Source organism: Scophthalmus maximus, chromosome 15, assembly GCF_022379125.1.
Source record: "Scophthalmus maximus strain ysfricsl-2021 chromosome 15, ASM2237912v1, whole genome shotgun sequence".
Taxonomy (NCBI): domain Eukaryota; kingdom Metazoa; phylum Chordata; class Actinopteri; order Pleuronectiformes; family Scophthalmidae; genus Scophthalmus; species Scophthalmus maximus.
This window is the reverse complement of record NC_061529.1, coordinates 19,907,617-19,925,844: the sequence shown is the minus strand read 5'-3', so window position 1 is coordinate 19,925,844 and position 18,228 is coordinate 19,907,617. Positions and strand designations below refer to the sequence as shown.

The 18,228-nt window shown below is 40.5% G+C and overlaps 1 protein-coding gene across 4 annotated transcripts in view; it reads left to right on the top strand.

Annotated features, from left to right (window-relative positions):
* daam1a (dishevelled associated activator of morphogenesis 1a) overlaps window positions 1-13,947 on the top strand; it is a 46,876-nt gene extending 32,929 nt beyond the window's left edge. For 3 of the 4 annotated variants that reach the window (XM_035610195.2, XM_035610196.2, XM_035610194.2), the window contains 14 exons: window positions 563-621; window positions 2,407-2,594; window positions 2,807-3,049; window positions 4,045-4,152; window positions 4,384-4,481; window positions 4,812-4,896; window positions 5,265-5,371; window positions 6,498-6,586; window positions 9,328-9,496; window positions 9,824-9,931; window positions 11,063-11,123; window positions 11,206-11,340; window positions 13,125-13,295; window positions 13,625-13,947. In XM_035610195.2, the coding sequence (XP_035466088.1) occupies window positions 563-621; window positions 2,407-2,594; window positions 2,807-3,049; window positions 4,045-4,152; window positions 4,384-4,481; window positions 4,812-4,896; window positions 5,265-5,371; window positions 6,498-6,586; window positions 9,328-9,496; window positions 9,824-9,931; window positions 11,063-11,123; window positions 11,206-11,340; window positions 13,125-13,295; window positions 13,625-13,819 (1,816 nt within the window). In that variant the 3' untranslated portion in view covers window positions 13,820-13,947. Of the gene's footprint in view, window positions 1-562; window positions 622-2,406; window positions 2,595-2,806; window positions 3,050-4,044; window positions 4,153-4,383; window positions 4,482-4,811; window positions 4,897-5,264; window positions 5,372-6,497; window positions 6,587-9,327; window positions 9,497-9,823; window positions 9,932-10,275; window positions 10,522-11,062; window positions 11,124-11,205; window positions 11,341-13,124; window positions 13,296-13,624 lie in introns of those variants that run through there. The other variant, XM_035610197.1, reaches the window with a different exon arrangement.
* The last annotated feature ends 4,281 nt before the right edge of the window (window positions 13,948-18,228 follow it).

Genomic DNA, 18,228 nt, shown 5'->3' with positions numbered 1-18,228 from the left:
CCATGACAGGAGTCGGGATGACACCCACCAATAATCTGAATGAAATTTCACCCCGCCCTCCCATATCTCTGAGGAGGCGCTGCCTCCCCTGACAAGCAACGACTGTAAATATTAGGTTAACACTTGATCAAAGTGCATGTTTTTAAAGTTTTGATTTCAATGGTACCAAGGATCTGATATTACCTAATTATTTGTTATAACTGGTTGTAGTCTTTGAGATTCAGATATTTCTGTATCACATTATCTTATATTTGTTAGTCATAAGGGCTTACTCATTTTGTGTAAACTGATGTTTACACAAAAACACTAGAAGAAAGAATTCACATTATTAAATCAAAAAACTAGTTAGACTCGAGAATTAATTTACAAAACCATTTTCCTTTGTCAGCCAGAAGAGCTTCACTTCAAAGTGAGATAGATGCTTGTTGAGGTACAAACCAACCATAAATCAGTGTGTGTGTGTATGTGTGTGTGTGTGTGTGGGGGGGGGGGGGGGGGGGGGGGGGTAGAAGTAGTAATAGTGGTTGCAAACTAACTTACAGTCTTCTTTGTGTGTTTTTAGGCTCATCAAAGAGAGTGAGGTCAAACAATGGAAAGAACAAGCTGATAAAATGAGAAAAGGTATTGCCCACATGCGTAACATTAACATCAACAAACATTATAGAAAATATAAATTGTAGCACATTACATAATAAGTCTTGTTGAGTCGTACTGTTTTTACAAAAGCAAAATCAAGAAAAGGAAATTGACACATTTGGAATTATTCGCATTTACATATACTGTACATTGGTCTTCAATTATGGTCAGATCTTAAATAAGCTCAATCTATAGTATTTGAACTAATAACACACAAATCATTGTATTGCTCTTCTCCATATTAAATGTATCATTCAAACATTCACATTATAGGTTTAAGAAAGTCTGTAAACACGTCAACTAATGATATCAGAGTTAGCAAAGCTGGAGTCCAGTTAAATAAAGCAGACTGGAGGTGTGTGTCCAACAGCACAATGCAGAGTGCTCTGTGAGGTAGAAAAGAAGCCCAAGTCAACAGCTTTAGGCTTCAAGGAATCATTGGAGCTGGTTAACATGTTCAGGAATCTACCATATATAAGTCATGGTGCATGGTTGCATTGAGCAAGGACATCATGGAGGAAGCTGGTGCTCTACACATCTTTTTTTCAAACAGCAACAGTACCTGAAGTTTTCCAAAGACCAGTTTTCCCCTTGACACTCCATAGAGCAACTGGGTTCATAAAACGGGTCCATAATCAGTCCATAAAATGTTTGATTAAACTAAAGATGAATTGTTGGGGAGGAAGATGCAGCATGTATGGTGTAAAAAGGGCATTGCTTTGGGGCTGCTTTCGTGCTTCATGGGCCCTTGGGCGGCTGTGGTTCAGGACGTAGAGTCGTTCATCCACCAACCCGAAAGTTGGCAGTTCGATCCCACCTCCCGCAAGCACACATGCCGTTGTATCCTTGGGCAAGACACTTAACCCTAACTTGCCTCTGACGGCACTTCCGACAGTTCATGAATGAGTATGAATGTGACAGAAAAATGCGTAGTAAATAGCAGCGCTGTATGAATGTGTGTGAATGGGTGAATGTGACTTTCCTGTAAAGCGCTTTGAGTGGTCTATATGACTAGAAAAGCGCTATATAAATACAGTCCATTTACTCACAGCTCACCATCATTGAGGAGAAAGAAAATGAATTCCCCAGTCAATCAAGCTATCCTACAGGATTATGTCAGGGTGGCTGTCCGCCAGCCTCAGCTGTTAGTAAGTAAATCTGTAACAGAGTGTGCTACAGTCTTCAAACAAAGAAAACCAGTCAGTGACCTTCAAACAATCTAGGTACAGTGAGTACAAGTCAAATACATCAAGCCTCCGAGCTTGATTCTTGGTGAGAGGTGACTCAGCACCACATAGGAGGGCAGTAAACATCAACATCTTTATGTGACATGAAATGCTTTTCCTCTTGCAGAGAAAGTTGAATAGATTCTTTTCTGCTGCTGTTCGAACCAGACACCCTTAGAATATGAGAATTGAGAACATAGCACTTCTTTAAATTAACTATCATTTTTACACCAGCACTGAATGTTTGATCAATGTGTTCCATAAAGACATGAAAGATTTAAATTGTTTTTGTGTTAGAACATCATAAACATCAAATCCCATTTTATGACCAATTATTTAAGAAGACCAGGTCATTACAACAGGTTCATGATTTTTCCTGTCCCTTTGTAAAATAAACTAGACCTCCACAATAAATAAGGGACTGAGCACCAAATGCACTCATACCTCATCCTCTGTTGTAGCAGCTCTGCCCTCGCGGACTATACTATAACATATTCATGTAAGTCACATGTTATTTAGCTGTCTCACCTTCTCTTCCCTCCAGACCATCAGAACCTACAGCAGCGCTTTGAAAAAAAAGAAAGAGAGTGCGAGGCCAAGAATAAGGAGAAAGAAGGCATAATGGCAATGCTGAACAAGATTAAGGACAAACTGGAGCGAGAGAGCAACGACCACAAGCAAGCAAAGCTACACGTGGCAGAGCTGTCTGCTCGGCTGCAACAGCTCAGCTCTGTATGTTCGCCAACACAACATACGTTTATCTGTGAACTCCAAATGCCTCTGATCAGTCTCAGCTTTTGAACATATGTGTAATATTGTTTAAAGTTTCTATTTATTTTCAAGGTCACCGTCACAGTGATACATTGTTTCTTGCTCATCTGTCTGTTCATAATTCATACTACACATTTGTGTCACTCAGTTATTTTCTCCTGTCGTCTTCTCAGACCTCCAGCATTCCAGGAGGACCTCCTAAGACTTCTGGCGGTTTCGTTCCCCTTGCTGTTGTCCCATCCATCCCCTCTCCTCAACCTCCCCCTCTTCCCCCACCTTCAGGTGGCCTACCAGCTTTTGGCATGGCTCCATTTGCTCCTCCTCCTCCTCCTCCTTCTGGAGCTCCACTCGAAACGAAAAACATTCCTCAGCCCTCTAACCCAATGAAGTCATTCAACTGGACCAAAATGCCAAAGGTACACTCATTTACTGCTAGCTCTATAAAGTACTAATGTGAAAGTGGCTATCACATGTGATACAACTCTTACTATTAATTCTGTTATAATTTACTATTACATACTGCCACACACATCATGGCATTTAGTTTCATAGCAGTGGGTTAAAGCCTATGAGGCAAATGGTGATTTGTGAGTGTGCTATACAAATGAAATTTGATTGATTGATTGATTGATTGATTGATTCGTCGGTTGATTGATACAGCATATGTTCAAAGAAACTTTTTTCAGACTGAAGGTGGAGCTGATAAGAAATAGGGAGCATGTCAGCTACTGATTTCATGAACCTCATCACAGTGTCTACACAATCAGATGATTTGCGATTTAGTGCCATCGAGCGATGAAGTAGCATATTGCAACGGTCTGAATATCCCTCATCCTCACATTTTAAGTGTCTTCAAGAATGCTAAATAAATAAATAACTATAAAGGTCCTCTCTAGACTGAGTGTTTGGTTTGTCCATTATGGGCTACTGCCAGTGAATATATAAAGGGCTATTTCTTTGTTAACAAAAAGCCTTGTGCAGTTAAAATCTTTAAAGGAGGTGCACATCACCTACTGTGTGCTGGTCTGACCCTGGTCTGACAATCCTGAATAATCCACCTAACATCTACAGATGTCAGACTCGTGAGCTTGGCTTGTTCAAGTTATAAATGTACAGGCAAACAACACAGTCATGGTACTGTGGTTAAAATTGCAAGTTTTTTTGAAGCCAAAACAGTTAACATTACCTCACAACTGCAAAGGAAGAGGAAGAACCATCAGCATGGAGTGTGCAGCTCAGACGACCTGAAGTGAACTTAAACTGACCCATCTCTCCATGAGCTACAGAGAATGAGGGTTAACTTCACATTGATCATTCAGTCAAACAGCTGTAAGATGCAGCTGAAATCGCAGGTAAAAGTTATTAATTGGAACTCTTATTAAAATGCTGTCAACAACCTGCCACGTTCCAGAGCAAGACAGCAGGAACCATATGGAAAGAGATCGATGAACTGAAGGTGTTCAAAGATCTAGATCTAGAAGAGTTCCAGAGGGCATTCTCAGCTTACCAAAGGCCACAGGTAACATATTGCACACTACAGCGACAGTAAAAACAGAATATTCCATCTGCAAAACTGTATTTTTCTCTTTCGCCTATTATTTTATTCCTTGTGTTATTGCACATCCATCCATTCTTATATTATTGATCAGAGTTTTCTGATGTGTCATGATTTAACTGCCAAGTTCCCAGTCATGGCAGAATTGTGTTTTATTGCACTGTTTTTGCCCCCATTTTTCTTTTATGTCAAAAGAAAGATGCTGAGGACGATCGTACTGTTGCTAAGAAAGTCAAGGAGCTGTCAGTGATTGATGGTCGACGGGCACAGAACTGTCACATCCTTCTCTCACGGTCAGTGTACATAGATAGATTTACCAATAACCTGGACATCAACAATGGACAGCACCGTAGTATAATGAAGTGAAACATCATTTTTGTTAACTTGTAACACTGTAACTGGAATATTTATAACATACGCACATCAGAAATACCACAATCTGTTGCACTAACACATGGAACAAACTGTTGATTTTACAGCCTTTGGTGACTGAACCAGTTTATTTTTTATATATATGCCTTGAAGAAAGCAGAAATGACTACTGGGCCCCTGTTTTTAATTACATTCAGAACTCCTTTAATAAAAAATTCTGTATGATATGAAGCGAGATTTCTATGTCGCAGGCTGAAGCTAACCAATGAGGAGATCCGCCATGCCATCCTGACCATGGATGAACAGGAGGACTTACCTAAAGACATGCTGGAGCAGGTGGCACATACATACACATGCAAGAGAAACACATGTTAAAGACACTCACATTTATTCACAGTATTTTTGAGAAGGTGGGGGGCATGTCCATGGCTCCTACTATAAATGTTAAAGACATTTAAGTGCCTGGCTTTAAAATTTTCTTCATCAACTTATTGATATTGAAATATATAGTTACAACGAGTGGACAAGATTTTAGCAGCTTTAATCGTTTTTGCATGTTGGGATAGTACTGAAGCAATTTAGCAACTATGATGCATGTTTCTAATAGAAACATGGAACATCTTATGTATTTTGGAGACTTATGTATGATAAGTAATTACACACAGAATGATACAGTATGTGGATATGTGTCCTTGTTTTTTAAGCTTCTGAAGTTTGTTCCTGAGAAGAGTGACATTGAGCTGTTAGAAGAACACAAGCATGAGCTGGACCGTATGGCCAAATCAGATCGCTTCTTGTATGACATGAGCAGGTAGGCACCAAAAAAGCATTGGAATTTTGGTGACGGAACCAGTTTCTTAACATCACACTAGAAGCCCTGACGAACACATCCCCCAACCTCCAAATACAAACTAGCACAACCCAGCTGTTGTAGTAGGTGCAGCAGTTCAGCTACTTTTTACATGTAAGATGTAAAAAGTAGCAATGGTCAGAGTGGCTCTATGTCATGGTGTTATTTACGGTGGCCCTGAAGTGCAAACCACAACAGTAAATCTCACAGCACAACAGCAATTCACTACAGCAAATCACACAACACAACAGCAATTCACCACAACACAACAGCAATTCACCACAACACAACAGCAAATCACACAACACAACAGCTATTCACACAACACGACAGCAATTCACCACAACACAACAGCAATTCACCACAACACAACAGCAAATCACAAAACATGACAGCAATTCACACAACATGACAGTAATTCACCACAACACGACAGCAAATCACACAACAGCAATTCACCACAACACAACAGCAATTCACCACAACACAACAGCAAATCACACAATACAACAGCCTTGGTGAGACTGAAACATGAAGTTAGATTTTTATATCAAACTCAAAGCCAACTTCACCAGGGTCGGGAACCGCTGCCTGTGAGGGCAATACATATTGTAGCTCCTATCTTTATGTTTTCTTTACACAGTCCCTTTTCCCTTCACTGCCAATGGAGAAACTACGAATGTTAACTTAAGCATTGTAAATGACAGTGCAACCAATCAGGAAGAGGATCAGTGTCTAATACATACCTACCCTTTCCATTTCAGTCTCACCAATGCTGATGTGTTGTGTGATTTGCAGTTGTGTTGATTTTCCGTTGTGTTGTGTAATTTGCTGTTGTGTTGAGGTGAATTTCTGTCGTGTTGTGTGATTTGCTGTTGTGTCATGCAATTCAGGGCCACCGACACCGTAGTAACTCCATCTCATATTGTATGTTGTTCTTACATAACACTTCATTTTATAATTTTTGAGCATTATTTGTTGGTTCCGTTTATCTTGGATTTACATTGAATTATATACAAGACATTGCTCCACCTCTTGTCAGTGACGCAACTTGCAGTTTTCCTGTCTGTTTTGTGTCCACACCTAGAATAAACCACTACCAACAGAGACTACAGGCTCTCTACTTCAAGAAAAAGTATGCTGAAAGAGTGGCTGAGGTCAAGCCTAAAATCCAAGGTACCCGTCCCTTCCCCACCCCTGCAGCTGAGTAAAAATTACATATTTTTGCTTTTATGTTTCTTTAAGTTCTGTTTTTTTTTTATCCTCTACTGAATCAAAAAACACAGGACGAGATGTTAAGAAACTATCCATTGTGCCAATAGGTGGTGAGCACTTCCACGAGATTTGTGTTGAGAGTGGTAAATTAGGGACAGGTGGTTCTTTCCAGGCAGTAGAGCATTGTTGATGTTCTCCAGGCCGTTGACAATTTCTTGTCCTGGTTGTTGCACCTGCTCTTTGTCCTTCAGGCTTGCATTGTACCATCTGCCCAGGCTTTTGACAGGCTGTTCAGACACTTTTGGTATTGGGTCACGATTTTGAACCTTGTATCTCTAATCACCCCTTTAATTATGGAGATGCTTCGAGATTTGCTTGGCTTGATTTTCATTCGGTCCCAATTGTTCTCCTGCAGTTTTCGCTTGTTGCATGCTACAGTAGTGGTCAGTGTTGTCATGTAGTCCATGTATGCCCGAATAGGTAGAAAACGGAGCCCAGTCCTGGTCCGTTCACCACCCACCACCCATTTTGAGGCCTTGATGATGACTTCCATGGCCATAGTCAAAGCCAAGGGTGAGACTGTGCAGCCTGCCATGATGCCTACTTCCAAGCGCTGCCATGATGTAGTGAAGCTATTGTGAAGCACAGTTGCAGGTCTTTGAAATAGGTCTTGTACAGTGTAGTGATGACTTTTGGTACATGGAAGAAGTCGAAATATTCCCAGAGGAGTTCATGGGGAACTGAGCCAAATGCATTGGCCAAGCCAAGGAAGATCACATGTAGGTCTCTCTTGTCATTCTTGGCTGCTTGGATCTGGTGCTAGATCAGTCTTGTATGCTCCAAGCAACCCGAGAATCTTGGAATTCTTGAATGCTTTCTGTACAGATGTATCAATGTACTTGTTTCTTTCCAGGTAGGTGGGCAGTCTCTGTGATACTATGCTGAAAAAGATTTTTCCCTCGACGTTAAGAAGGCAGATTGGACGTAATTGAGCGATATCTGTTGTGTCCTTTTCCTTTGGTATCAGGACGCCGCCAGCCCTTCTCAAAGCTTTGGGTATTAATTGTTTCTGCCACACTACCCTAATGAGCATCCACACAAAGCAAAGACATCCGGTACGTTCTTTTAGAACTCCGTGGTACTCCGTTAGGCCCAGGAGCTGATGCTGCTCATGCCCGCCGGACCGAGTTCTCTACTTCTTTCCATTTCGGAGGGCAAGTATCCAGCTTGAATTCAGGTGGTTTAATTGGCGGGATGTTACATGGGATGACTATCTGCTCATGCTTTTTCGTGTCATGGTGGATCTTTTCCAGGTGTTCCTCCAACTACTGCTTTGATGATTTCAAGGTTTCACTTTTTTCTTTTGTAAAGAGATCTGTGACAAATTTATAAGGGTCTTTGTAGAACTGTGTTCTTTCTGCAAAGTTTCCTCAAGTTCTCTGCTCTTCGCAACGTGGTCAATCGGCTCTTGATGTTCGCTTGGAATAGCATGATACCTTCTCTCTCGATCTCAGAGGCTTTTTTCCATTGCTTTTTCGTCTGCCTTCTCTCTTTTATTAGCCTCTCGATCTCTTGCTGCCTCCTGGACTTGATTCACTTGCTGCACTTCTCCTTTTACTCACTCCAAAACGGTCTTCTCTATAGTTGTAGATTATGTCACCCATCCTTTCAAGCTTCTCCACTGCTGTACCCACTTGTTGCGCCAAGATTTGTGTTAGGTCCCTATTAACTGTTTCCCACTCCTGTTTCAACAGCTTTTGGCCACTTCATAATAGGTTTATGCCCTTTGATCTTCTTCTCCATTGGGGGTCTTTGTGGTTGCGTCGGCTCCTCCACCGGCGTTTCAGTGCTTCTATTACCCTCTTCTGTGAGAGGGGTGCTAATGCTCTTCGAACTGTGGTTTGTGTCCAGTCGCTGTGCTTCACACGACTGATTTGACTGGTTGCTTCGTATGAAGTACTGGAAGTACAATGCGAGGCCCTTGTCTCTGCTCTCTCAAGCACTTTTTCTTCCCTTCAAGCCCACTGCAGATGTCACTTTCTCCCAACCACAAATGCACACCTGGCGCTTGTGTCCCATTGCGATTGTAGATTTCTCATGTGCCATGCGGTTGTAGATGTCTCATGTGCCGTGCTCTCCTTGTTTATAGTCGTTGCGTACCTGGGTCTGTAACCGTGTTGTCAATCGATGAGCCATCTTGCGCCCCCGCTCTCGCAGGCTCTGGTTGTATTTTCCTTTGTTTACTCTTTGTAGCATTGAGGGTGTCCCCAACTAATTGAAACAGCGTTGGGGACTGCTGCCATGGGTAGCTAGCCCAAGACGGCCCCAGAGGGGTATGTTCCCTCCTGTCAGTTGTCTCTCCAAGCTGTCATATGGACTTTCCCATGTCGTCAGCTGTCTTTCACAGCAGTCACTGGACAAGTACAGATGATCAGAATCAAAAAACACAGGACAAGATTTTAAGAAACTATCCATTGTGCCAATAGGTGGTGAGCACTTCCATGAGATTTGTGTTGAGAGTGGTAAATTAGGGACAGGTGATTTTCTTAGTTATGTGGGAAGCATATCTTGGCTTGGGAAGAGTTTTAGCAGTGTTGTACACTGGACACATCGTCAGTAATGTGGAGATGTAATAAGATACTAAATATAACAGTCTTGATTTGATTGTGAATACGTTGTTCTCCTTCTCGCTGTGCTTTCAGCTCTGTGTCACGCGTCCAGAGAGGTGGTGCAGAGCGGGATGCTGCGTCAGCTGCTCGAGGTGGTTCTGGCCTTTGGGAACTACATGAACAAAGGACAAAGAGGAAACGCCTATGGATTTAGAGTCTCCAGTCTCAACAAAATAGCTGACACCAAGTCAAGCATAGACAAGTACGGTTCTCTGCAAGGCTTTTTAACGCCTTTTTCATAGAAGATATTTTGACATGAGGTGGCAGGAAACATACAGTGTAGATAATATAATGTTGATGGTTTGTTTTAGTTTAGAGTCCTGGTCTTCTTCATGCTGGCTCACTTTCACATTGTCATGTCTTACCGCCGGGACACTTAAATAGTACAGAGCTATTTTTAAGTTATTTGAAAAATCAAAATGTCTCCTGGAAAAAAAGAACTGTTCAGTACTTAAACTATTTCTTTCAAAAGAAGAAAAACTTTAGTAGTTTTCAATGATTGATCGTTGTGCGTGGTTTGTGTCTGTAGAAACATCACTCTGCTCAACTACATGATCACTGTGCTGGAAAAGAAGTACCCAAAGCTGGTGACCTTCAGTGAAGAGCTACCGAACGTGCCAGAAGCTGCTAAAGTCAAGTAGGAATGAAGTAACATGCATAAACATTGTGGTAGTGGCTGGTAAATTAGATTTATGGAAACAGTTCATGTATATACATATACATATAAAATGCGTTACATGTTGGGCTTCCCCCCAATGTTAGAGCCATCTCTTTCAGCTCGGCAGTCACAGTTTGCTGGCTTGTTGTTTTAGCCCGACCTTGTTGCAAAACGAGGTCGGCAAACTGGCAAACTGTGACTGCCGAGCTGAAAGAGAATCCAGCCCTTTGTCTGGATCCGTCCCAAAATTTTAAATGTTCTTTCTTGGCCTATGTACCATCCGTCCACCAAGTTTAATTGAAATATGTTATGTATTTTTGCAGAATCCTGCTGACAAACACACTAACCAACAAACCAGGGACGGACTTGGACTAAAAAAACAACATGGACTTTCCCCCAAATAGGCCCCACCACCACTAACTGTGCAGATTGACATGTAGCACCATAAGAATTGGCAAATTCCGCTGTTTGTTTGTGACCAGTTCTTGAGCAATTCAAACTGTGACGAATGGATGTTGGCTGACCCGATCAAAATAATTGCAATAATTAATTTGTCTTCATTAATTTTACTTTAGTGTTGTTCAGGGTATGATTTCTTAAAAAAGAAAACAGAAGGAAGTTGATTCTATAGCACAGCACTCGAATGGCAGATCACCGTTACACACGCACAACAAAACAAAACTTGCAAGAATTAAATCGCCCTTCCAAATACCAGACGAACAACAGACAGACAAACAAACCAATAGACAGGGGTGAAAGCATAACCTCCTTGGGGAAGGTAAACTGGAATGAAAGCAGTGATTTGAACTGGGGCCACTGCCCCCAGTTCCGCACATCTGATCTTCTTGGGCAGGAGAGGAGTGGGGGCTCAATCAACAGACAGCAATCACTTTTGCTTTTTAGATGAGACTTTGTGACAGAGTTTTGTCCAAGGAACTTGGGGTAGAGTTTGGTCATAGGGGAGATTGGCTCTGAGATTTAAAAATTGTGCCAAACCATAAAGAGGCTTAAATGACATTAATGGTACAAGGTAATGACACCCAGCTGTTGTTCCAACAGTTCCAGTTCCAACTAAATCTAAAAGCACAAATGTCATGTGTCTCTTTCCAGTATGACAGAGTTGGAAAAGGAAATTGGCATTCTAAGATCTGGCCTAAAGAGTGTTGAGGCGGTAAGTGAACTCAGTAGAGTGCTTGAGAATATTTTGGTGTTAATGTCTTGTCTCTGTTTGATGTCTTGTTGTTCATTTGCAGGAGCTGCATTACCAGCATGCTCAGTCCTCCCACTCTCCTGCTGACAAATTTGTGCCTGTGGTCAGTCAGTTCATCACTGTGGCCTGCTTCAGCTTCTCCGAGGTAGAGGAATCGCTCATTGAGGCCAAAGAAAAGGTGAGTGGGCAAACAGATTACGGTTTAATTTTATTCACATTCTTTTTTTTTTTCTCCCTTAACAACATATCACCTCAACACTGAATAGTGTCAAGTTTAAATCGACCAGGAACCAGAAATCTGGAAGATTTTGTTGCACTGTTTCAGACAGTTGTCTTAATCGCCATCAGGCTAGCATGTTCCTTCTATAACCAGTGTGTATAACTGCTTTCAGACATGCACTGAAGTGAAGACATTTTCCTGAACTTTTCTGGAGGGGCTATATGTGAAAACACAAATGTCCGCAAATTTCTCTCCAATAATTTTAAGCCGCTTTTCCCATCAGCCCCCTAGTAAAAAGCCCATGTGAGAATACAACAGGAAAATCTCTAAATGATTCATGGTGAGCGAGCGGGTGCTTTACTCAGGTGCCACCCCTCGCCTGAATGTTTCAGACATTTCCTGCTCTGACTCAGACAATCTCCTACTTCATTATTCATGTAAACGGCAAACTGGAAAATTTAGTCATGTTAAGCTTGATTAATCATATCCTCTGTACATAACAGACAGACATTAGACTTTTATCCATCTAAACATATAATTCTAAGGTTGCTGACTAATATTTGCCTCCACATTCGCAGCATTAATTTCCACCCAGTACGTAGACCAGATCATATTACTAGTCATTAAGATGTTTGGTATCCAGATTAAATCAATATGATTTTAACCTGATTACAATTATACATGTCTCCAGGGTCAACACAGATCTGATCACATCCTCGTCTTGTTTTGTCTGCGCTAAAAACAAAAAAACTAAAAGATGAGAAGAAGATGGTAGCCATCTTGTAACTGCGTTTTCTTGCTTTTTCGATTGGTCCCATCTTCACTCCATCCACAGGTGTCTTGAATAACGTAAGGAGTGAGGAGAGGACTGCATCCTGTGTTTACTGGTTAATGGCTGATGCTACCTCACTAGTTTGGCACAGTGGTGCACAATGACCTTATTTCTGCCCACGTAGTTGTGGTTACACTTGTGTTCAATGTGGTCACAGCAAGAAGACAGTTTACCTCCTCCATGGACCACTGCTGCTTAGCTATCGCATCCATAACTTAAAATATATATACTGATGACAATACTATAATAATTGCACTCACTCAATGTTTTTTTGTTTTATAAATGGTGGTCACAACAACGTTTTGGTTGGTTTTGTTGGTCGCGATAACGCCGCCCCTTGACCCAGATGTAGGCAGGGTCTTAAGCAGTCCTTTGTTGTAGACCTGCAATGAATTGGTGTTACTCAGGAACATTTTTTATTGGCCGACAGGCAGTTCTTTGGTGGTCAAAACACAAAGAACTGGTTCGAAATTAGGCACTGGCTTCGAACTGGCCCTGGAACTGCCTTGGTGGAAAAGGTGTATGTGTGTCCCTGATCACCTTTGTAGGTGGTTTCGACGTCTGTCCTCAATGCTTCTCATGGTGCATTTACACCTGTACATCCATGTGATCTAGCTCTAACTGACTGTAATCTGATCACACTTTAAAGGGGCAGTAAGAGACTTGTAAAATTCTGTGAATATTTCCTCACGGCCCGCTATCTGTGGAGAGCCTGAGAGCCCGAGGCTGCAAAAAAAAGTCCAGTCAAAAAATCAACAACAAACAATCTTTCTCCAAGATTGATAACTGCCCCTTGAATGTGGGTGTAAATGGGGTTTTACTGATTTGAGGGCTGCAGTTTTTCCTCATGTATAATGAACAAACTTTGCAACTTAATGTATATGTGCTTCCTTTATTTGTCTTGTTGAAGTTTGGAAAGGCACTGAGACACTTTGGCGAAGACTCGTCCAACCTGCAGCCAGACGAGTTCTTTGGGATCTTCGACACTTTCCTCATAGCTTTCTCAGAGGCCAAACAGGATAACCAGAACATGGCCAGATACAAGGAGGAGGAGGAGAGACGAGCACTCCTGGAGGCACAAGTAAGCCGATTATCAGATAAGGGAAGGATAGACTGTAGGCTCTTTATCTGTTGGTGGTGAACTTAAAATTGCATTGCTTTGGAAATATTGATATCTGCGCAAATTTTGATTATAAATTCTCTGAGAGCTGAAATCAATAACATTTACTACCCACTTTCCAATTTTCTATATACAAAGTCTGATCATCACCTCATTCATTCTTGGATCAATGTACAGAAAGAAAGAAAAAAGTTAAACGAACCCTATCAATCAACCCTCTCTTTGTCACAATCTCTCTCTCTGTGTGTGTGTGTCTCTCTCTCTCTCTCTCTCTTTCTCTTCATCTCTAGCTCAAGAGAGAGACAGAACCGAAGGCAATGAAATCCAAAGCAGATGAAGAGGAGGGCGAGTTTGATGACTTGGTGTCGGCTCTGCGCTCTGGAGAGGTGTTTGACAAAGATCTTTCCAAAATGAACCGCAAAAAACTGCGGAGAAACAACTTGTTTGACAGCAGCCGGGAGAGACCGTTAGCAAAACCAAACTAGTACTAGGAAACTTAACGGACAGCAGCACCTCACTTGGACTGTTGAAAGCCTGTGGTCAAACAGTAAGTTATTATTTTGACTTAGTTCAAGGTCCAAGGTTATGTATAAAATATGTATATACATACGTACATATATACCCCCCGCGACCCTTAAATGGATAAAGCGGTAGACGATGAATGAATGAATGAATACGTACATATAGATATTTATGTATAAACAGTAAAACAACCATTTCTGCGCAAGCATTTTTGCACCATATCCCTTTATTGTTCTTTCATGCTTTATGGAGAAATGAGACCAAGACCCATAATAATATTTTTACATTTACATACAGAGTCAAGACATGCTTAGTTTACCTTAAAATAAAGACTGGACACAGCTAGACTAGCTCTGTCCAAAGTAAATAAAAAAAATCTATGATTTTCCAATCTCTCAGATCTCCATAACTTATGGAGATCTGCGATCTCCATAACTGTGGCATTTACTGCACATGACCCTGGACAACCCCCACAATCTATTTTTTACCCTACTCTGATGTAGTTGCAGAAGCAGGAGTATTTATCTAGATTTGTCTCCTCTGCTTTAGCTAATCTCACTTCCATAACCAGCTTTTTTTTCTGTGCTATAAGAAGGCAACTGGACCTGCTGAAGGTTCTTGAAGATGTTTTACAATGGCTTACCTTTAGGCTATGTCCACACTAATGTTTTCATTTTTAAATGGCATTGGCCATAGACTGTATATAAAGGAAGACAATATCACAGCTCCAAAAAGTGAAGCCAACGCATCTGGTTCATCCCCTGGAGGCTGGTTGCAGTATAGGTCATAAACCCTGCCCCATCCATGTTAACAGATGGGACATGGGCAAAACTGAAAAATCAAAGTACCCGTCAAATTGATTTGATAAAGAGTGTTTCTGTCAAGTTTTGTCAGGTTTGGTTTTAATTAGTTATTTGATTATATAAAAATGGGGTGAGGCATCATGATTGACAGCTGAGATGGACTCGCAATTGGTCGAGTTTGTGTATCAGCGGCACTTTGATACGGTGGTTCCACTCCACGATCACTATACTGTGCAGACTCTGGCTCCAGATGAAAGTTTTTTAACTGAATCAAAAAAAAATCTGTCCATATAAAGGATGGGTAATATGTCTGGGCATAAATCGGAAGTTGATTGTCTACTCTGCAGCCATTTACTGCTAATGCAAAGAGTAAGACCAGGGATTTCTTTTCTTGGACTGACTACAGGGTGAAATTGCTGCTGAAAATAAGTGTTAAGGTAGGGGGCGGTAGTTTGTATATGTCATTCAGAAAGGTTGACCGGAATTAATATCTCTACTGTCGTACAGAAGTGGCCTCTCTTGGATCATGTTGATCAGTTGACCCTCCCTGTCTTCGTTCCAAACAGCCATGTCGACCCAGATTGACAGATAGTTGAAGATGAGCTGGCTGCGAGCTAACCTCTTTAAATTGTCTTGTGGGTGTGTACCCTCTTGATTCTCCTCGTTTGCTTTCTTTTTTACTTTGTTTTCTCTTCTCATGCTCGGATTTGCTCAATCTGAACAGCCTATCAGAGTGATCCCCTCATCAACTGACTCTGACGCAGATTGAACATGTTCAGTCAGCAGAAAAGCAGCTCATTGACACGTATAGACGGCCAACAATTTCGACACACCAAATTGGAATATTGACACTCATCAACATTCAGACGAGTTCAGACAGCTGACCGTCAGTTTGGTGTGTCCCGACCTTTAGCAATGTTTAGAATTGGTTATCCATGTTGCATTCATTGTTGGTGAATGAGTTGTGACTGATAAGACCCAATCAGGAATTGAACATAAGTTGTCTGCATCATTGTTTCCTAAAGTCTGTGTCCAGAATCAAACCCAAAAAGACTTTTAAAACTAATATGAGGCCAACTCAAAAACTCCAGAGTAGTTTGGACTCCAGGCGTAAACATAGCAAAAGTAAAACATATTAGTGTGGATAGTAGCCTAAGGTTACATATGTATAATTGGGGCATGAGTCCTTGGGATCACGAGTCATGAATAGGTGTAAGGCTGCCTTCAGCTTCTTCAACTTTTAAACCATTAAACCTCTCTGGTCAAAATGTGTTGATTTCTTTCCTCAAATTAGTTTCTCTTGTCCTTTTGATGTATGAAATGTATAATTAATTAATTGTCGATATTATTGTTTCCTTTCTTTAAAGGGGTTAATATGTTTGTTGCTTTCACACAATGCAATTTATTTTATTCTGCACCTTGGTATTCAATAATTGTTTTAAACAACAGTCTGTACATTTTTGCACAATTATATCCTACAGTAGTTGCATTCTTGAGGGGAGCAATTGGTGCCACGAAATCCTCCACGGAACTTTTGTGTTACTGTTCTATAGTGTGACATGTATTAATGATGTTCTACCCAGCAGTCTTCTGGACCTTTATTCATCTAGCTGTGTATATATTGAGAAAGTGGCCTTTAGAAATTGATTGGCTTCTTTGGTTAAAACTGTCACCTAACTGAACATTGTCATGAATCTGGGATTATCTCTACTTTTCAGCACCTCTGAGGATAGGAGTTGCTTGTTTCTGAATAGAGAATATTTGCGCAAAAATGTTTGTGGTTGAGATTTTCATTAGAGATAGCTAAATAAAAATATATAATGCTTCTTCTGTCTGTTTAAATATGTTGTTTACCACCAATATCAAGTAAAGGTGTGAGTTGAATTGGGGTAGTAGGAAGAAAAAAAAACTAATAACAAAATAGATATGCTGAAGAAAAGAAAAATGCAATTAATCTGTCAATACAAGTTTGGTATATATTGTAATTACTGTCCATGGAACTGGCTTGATTTTTTAAAATATACCAAAATGTCATTGTTTTATACCTTCAAACCTGTGGTGGCTCTGAGGTTAGGGTCACAGCAACATTGGACAAGACACTTCTGGACTGTGTCTGACTGTATGGCTGAACTGTAGTTTACATTGTGGAAAAAAGTGGAAAATGACAATTCTCAAATGGAAATCCTGTAGAAAAGTCTGAAGAGAGTTTGTGGGAAATTACAGTTATCTTGATTGCTAGGGCCCATTTCTTGAATTAATGCTCCATTTTCCAAAACTCTAAACACAATTGCATAACTGCACACTCATTTTCACAAACTTCAACTTCCATGACCAAACCAAACTCAAAACCATATAATCTTATATCAAAAGCAAACTTTGCCTCAGACATCACACAAATGCCATAAAATTCACACACTACAACTGCCATTAAGTACTGGTGAGATCAATTCAAAACACCTCCATAAAACCCTGTTACTGATTTCCCCCTGAACAACAACTCTTTACTCTAATTGATGAACAATATAAAGACCCAACCAATGTATATATTTTGAACTTTTTTATTTCTTACAGTAATGTACTTCAGAATACAAGATAACCATGTCCTCGGCAACAACAAAAGATAACCTAATACTGTAAGGATTACAGTAATAACCTAACATGAGAAAAAACAGTTTGTACATAAAGTGGAACATTTTGTATGTCTCCTCTGTAAAGAAATTATGCTGTTGCCCATGATCATATTAAGAATTTCAATGCAGTGCTTTCCAAATGACCACATTATGTAGCCAATGATAAATTAAGGGATTTGTGTTTAGAGTTTGGGGAAATGTGTTTGTCTTTTGGTAGATGTCATTATGGTTTGGGATGTTTAGTTAATGGTCCCAGGAATAGTGTATAAGCAATCGAGAAAAACTGTTACTGTTCTTCCCACTTTCCCAGAGTCAGAAACTAATAGATGCCTAATGGAAGATTTTCAGTTCAGTATTTGTTCTAGTCCGAACTTATGTCAAACAGCAGTTTTAGACTTTGTTTTGTTAAATTTCTGGATGTGGATGTGATCATAATTACTCTCAAACTATTTAACAAAGTCAGTAAACTGAAGTGCGGTGAGGGGGAGCCGTATTCTTCAAGCTGTGTCCGAGGGGAACAACTGGGCTATACATCTGTATCACAGGCTTCCCTTGGAAACAAGTTTCAGTCATAAGATCTGTTTATAACTATTTAAAAGCCATGACTTCAACTGGGAAACAGCTGATTTCTGGCTGTCCGTTTTTTCTGTTGGCTGGAGGATTACACAAAACCTATTGAACTGATTTCCAAGTGTAAGGATGGGTGATGGGCCAAGATAGAACCGATTAAATGTTGTTGCGGATCCTGTATCCAAAGGCATGGATCCAGGATTTATTTTTCTTTGCAATTAAAAGAAGGTTATTTGTTTGTTTGTTTGACATTTTCATTATGAAAGTCCTGGGGAATAAGGCAAAATAATGAAAAACTATCAGGCATATTTAGAGGACCGATACAGATACATCGATGATTATGTGCAATTTATTGCTGATCCAAATGAA